We start from the raw sequence: 3,884 nt of genomic DNA, 5'->3' as shown, positions 1-3,884 counted from the left end.
GCGGTGGCCGGATAGATCCGGGTGAGTCCTGGCTCCATCCCGGCATTCCCACCGGGATTCCCACCTGCAGCGGCTCCTGGGGGTCCTGAGGATTCCCGGTTTTAAGGGAGATCCCGGTGAGTCCCTGTTCCGTTCCGATCCCGGGATTCCCAACCGGGATTCCCACCGGGATTCCATCCTGGAGCGGCTCCCGGGGTGTCGGGATAGATCCAGGTGAGTCCTTGTCCCGATCCCGGCATTCCCACCGGCATTCCCACCGGGAGCGGCTCCCGGGGGTCCTGCGGATTCCCGGTTTTGAGGGAGATCCAGGTGAGTCCCTGTTCCGTTCCGATCCCGGCATTCCCACCTGGAGCGGCTCCCGGGGTGTCGGGATAGATCCCGGTGAGTCCTGGCTCCATCCCGGCATTCCCACCGGGAGCGGCTCCCGGGGGTCCTGCGGATTCCCGGTTTTGAGGGAGATCCAGGCCACGCCGTCATCCGCCCCGGGATTCCGGCCGGGATTCCATCCTGGAGCGGCTCCCGGGGTGTCGGGATAGATCCCTGTGAGTCCCGTCCCGATCCCGGCATTCCCACCGGGATTCCCGCCTGGAGCCGCTCCCGGGGCCGCGCGGATTCCCGGTTTCACGGGAGATCCAAGGGCTGCATCCAGCAGCGCTCTCGGGGAGGGAGGAGCGGGAATTCCCTTGGGATCGCAGCGGTTTTCCCACCGTTCGTGTTCCCATTCCTCCGGGAAAAGCCCCTTTTCCCTCGGCTTTCATTCAACTCCCTGAGAACTGAGATTTTCCACCCCCTTTTCCCACTTTTCCAGCCCCTTTTCCCCCTTTTCCAGCCCCTTTCCCCCTTTTCCCACACGGTTTTCCCACTTTCCCATCCCCTCAGAGCTTTTCCATCCCTTTTTCCCCATTTTGCTCCCTCTTTTCCCGTTTTTCCATCCCCTTCCCTACTTTTCCATCCCCCTTTCCATCCCCTTTTCCCACTTCTCCATCCCCTCAGAGCTTTTCCTTCCCCTTTCCCCCCTTTTCCTTCCTCTTCCCCCCTTTTCCAGCCTCTTTCCCCCCTTTTCCATGGATCCCCCAGCATTCCCGGTCCCTCGGGCGATGCCCCTGGATTGTGAGACCACCTTTCCCATGGAATTCCCCGTTTTTATTCCCGAATTCCCCCCGAATTCCCCCATTTCTTTGAATTCCCAGTCACTCTGGTGACATCACCATGGAACAGGACCACCTTTCCCATGGAATTCCCCATTTTTATTCCCAGATCACCCCAAATTCCCGCATTTCTTTGAACTCCCCATCACTCCTGTGACATCACCGTGGCACAGGACCACTTTTCCCACAGAATTCCCCATTTCCCATTCCCAAATTCCTCCCAGTTCCCTCATTTCTTTGAGTTCCCCATCACTCTGATGACATCCCCATGGTGTAGAACCACCTTTCCTACAGAATTCCCCATTTTTATTCCCAAATCCCTCCCAATTCCCACATTTCTTTGAGTTCCCCATCACTCCGATGCCATCTCCATGGTGTGGGACCACCTTTCCCATGGAATTCCCCATTTCCCATTCCCAGATCCCCCTGAATTCCCCCATTTCTTTAAACTCCCCATCACTCTGGCCATGCCCCCGGATTGTGGGAACCACCTTTCCCATGGAATTCCCGATTTTTATTCCCAAATCCCTCCCAGTTCCTCCATTTCTTTGAATTCCCGGTCACTCTGGTGACATCACCATGGTGTGGGACCGCCTTTCCCGTGGAATTCCCCATTTCCCATTCCCAGATCCCCCTGAATTCCCGCATTTCTTTGAACTCCCGGCCACTCTGATGACGTCACCGTGGCACAGGACCACCTTTCCCACGGAATTCCCCAGTTTTATTCCCAAATTCCCCCCGAATCCCCCCATTTCTTTGAACTCCCCATCACTCCGATGCCATCCCCATGGTGTGGGATCGCCTTTCCCACGGAATTCCCGATTTCCCCATTCCCAGATCACCCCGGATTCCCTGATCTACCGCACGCTGCTCACCTACGAGCCCAGCCCCGGCAGCAACCCGGCCATCGTGCGCAGCAGCCCGGCCGCCGTCCCCATCGAGTGCCACTACCCCAGGTGACCCCATCCCAGTGTTCCCAGTCCATCCCAGTGTCCCCATCCCAGTCTTCCCAGTCCATCCCAGTGTCCCCATTCCCATCTTCCCATCCCAGTGTTCCCATCCCAGTGTCCCAATCCCATCCCAGTGTTCCCATCCCAGTGTTCCCCATCCCATCCCAGTGTCCCCACTCCCCTCCCAGTGTCCCCATCCCATCCCAGTGTCCCCATTCCCAATGACCCCATTCCAATCCCAGTGTCCCCATCCCAGTATCCCCATTCCCATCCCAGTGACCCCAATCCCATCCCAGTGACCCCCTTCCCATCCCAGTGTCCCCATCCCAGTGTCCCCATTCCCATTCCCAGTATCCCCATTTCCATCCCAGTGTCCCCATCCCAGTATCCCCATTCCCATCCCAGTGACCCCAATCCCATCCCAGTGACCCCCTTCCCATCCCAGTGTCCCCATCCCAGTGTCCCCATTCCCATTCCCAGTATCCCCATTTCCATCCCAGTGTCCCCATCCCAGTATCCCCATTCCCATCCCAGTGACCCCAATCCCATCCCAGTGACCCCCTTCCCATCCCAGTGTCCCCATCCCAGTGTCCCCATTCCCATTCCCAGTATCCCCATTTCCATCCCAGTGTCCCCATCCCAGTATCCCCATTCCCATCCCAGTGACCCCAATCCCATCCCAGTGACCCCCTTCCCATCCCAGTGTCCCCATCCCAGTGTCCCCATTCCCATTCCCAGTATCCCCATTTCCATCCCAGTGTCCCCATCCCAGTATCCCCATTCCCATCCCAGTGACCCCAATCCCATCCCAGTGACCCCCTTCCCATCCCAGTGTCCCCATCCCAGTGTCCCCATTCCCATTCCCAGTATCCCCATTTCCATCCCAGTGTCCCAAACCCATCCCAGTGTCCCAACCCCATCCCAGTGTTCCCAATCCCATCCCAGTGTCCCCATTCCCATTCCCAGTATCCCCAGCCATCGTGTGCAGCAGCCCGGCCACTACCCCAGGTGACCCCATCCCAGTGTCCCCACTCCATCCCAGTGTCCCCACTCCATCCCAGTGTTCCCAGTCCATCCCAGTGACCCCATCCCAGTCTTCCCAGTCCATCCCAGTGACCCCATCCCAGTGTTCCCATCCCATTCCAGTGACCCCATTCCTATCCCAGTCTTCCCATTCCTCTCCCAGTGTTCCCATTCCATCCCCAGTGTCCCCATCCCATCCCAGTGTCCCCATTCCCAATGACCCCATTCCAATCCCAGTGTCCCCATCCCAGTATCCCCATTCCCATCCCAGTGACCCCAATCCCATCCCAGTGACCCCCTTCCCATCCCAGTGTCCCCATCCCAGTGTCCCCATTCCCATTCCCAGTATCCCCATTTCCATCCCAGTGTCCCCATCCCAGTATCCCCATTCCCATCCCAGTTTCCCCAATCCCATCCTCCCATTCCCAGTGTCCCCATTCCATCCCAGTGTCCCAATCCCAGTGTCCCCAATCCCATCCCAGTGTCCCAATCCCCATCCCAGTGACCCCATCCCAGTGACCCCATTCCATCCCAGTGTCCCCATCCCAGAGTCCCCACTCCTGTCCCCGTTTTCCCCAATCCCATCCCAGTGTACCCATTCCCAATGTTCCCATTCCCATTCCCAGTGTTCCCATTCCATCCCAGTGTCACCATCCCATCCCGATGTCCCCATTCCCAGTATCCCCATCCCATCCCAGTATCCCCATCCCAGTGTCCCCAATCCCATCCCAGTGTCCCAATCCCATCCCAGTGACCCCATCCC

General features: G+C 58.5%; 1 protein-coding gene across 1 annotated transcript in view; it reads left to right on the top strand.

Annotated features, from left to right (window-relative positions):
• Positions 1 to 3,884, top strand: part of LOC103622942 (zona pellucida sperm-binding protein 3) — a gene marked incomplete at its 3' end in the record, with an annotated part of 13,187 nt that overhangs the window by 1,281 nt on the left and 8,022 nt on the right. Inside the window, exon 2 of the mRNA XM_008641968.2 lies at positions 1,986 to 2,104. Coding sequence (XP_008640190.1) covers positions 1,986 to 2,104 — 119 coding nt within the window. The remainder of the gene's footprint in view (positions 1 to 1,985; positions 2,105 to 3,884) is intronic.

Source organism: Corvus brachyrhynchos, unplaced genomic scaffold (assembly GCF_000691975.1).
Source record: "Corvus brachyrhynchos isolate BGI_N302 unplaced genomic scaffold, ASM69197v1 scaffold309, whole genome shotgun sequence".
Taxonomy (NCBI): Eukaryota; Metazoa; Chordata; class Aves; order Passeriformes; family Corvidae; genus Corvus; species Corvus brachyrhynchos.
This window is presented reverse-complemented; position numbering and strand designations above follow the sequence as displayed.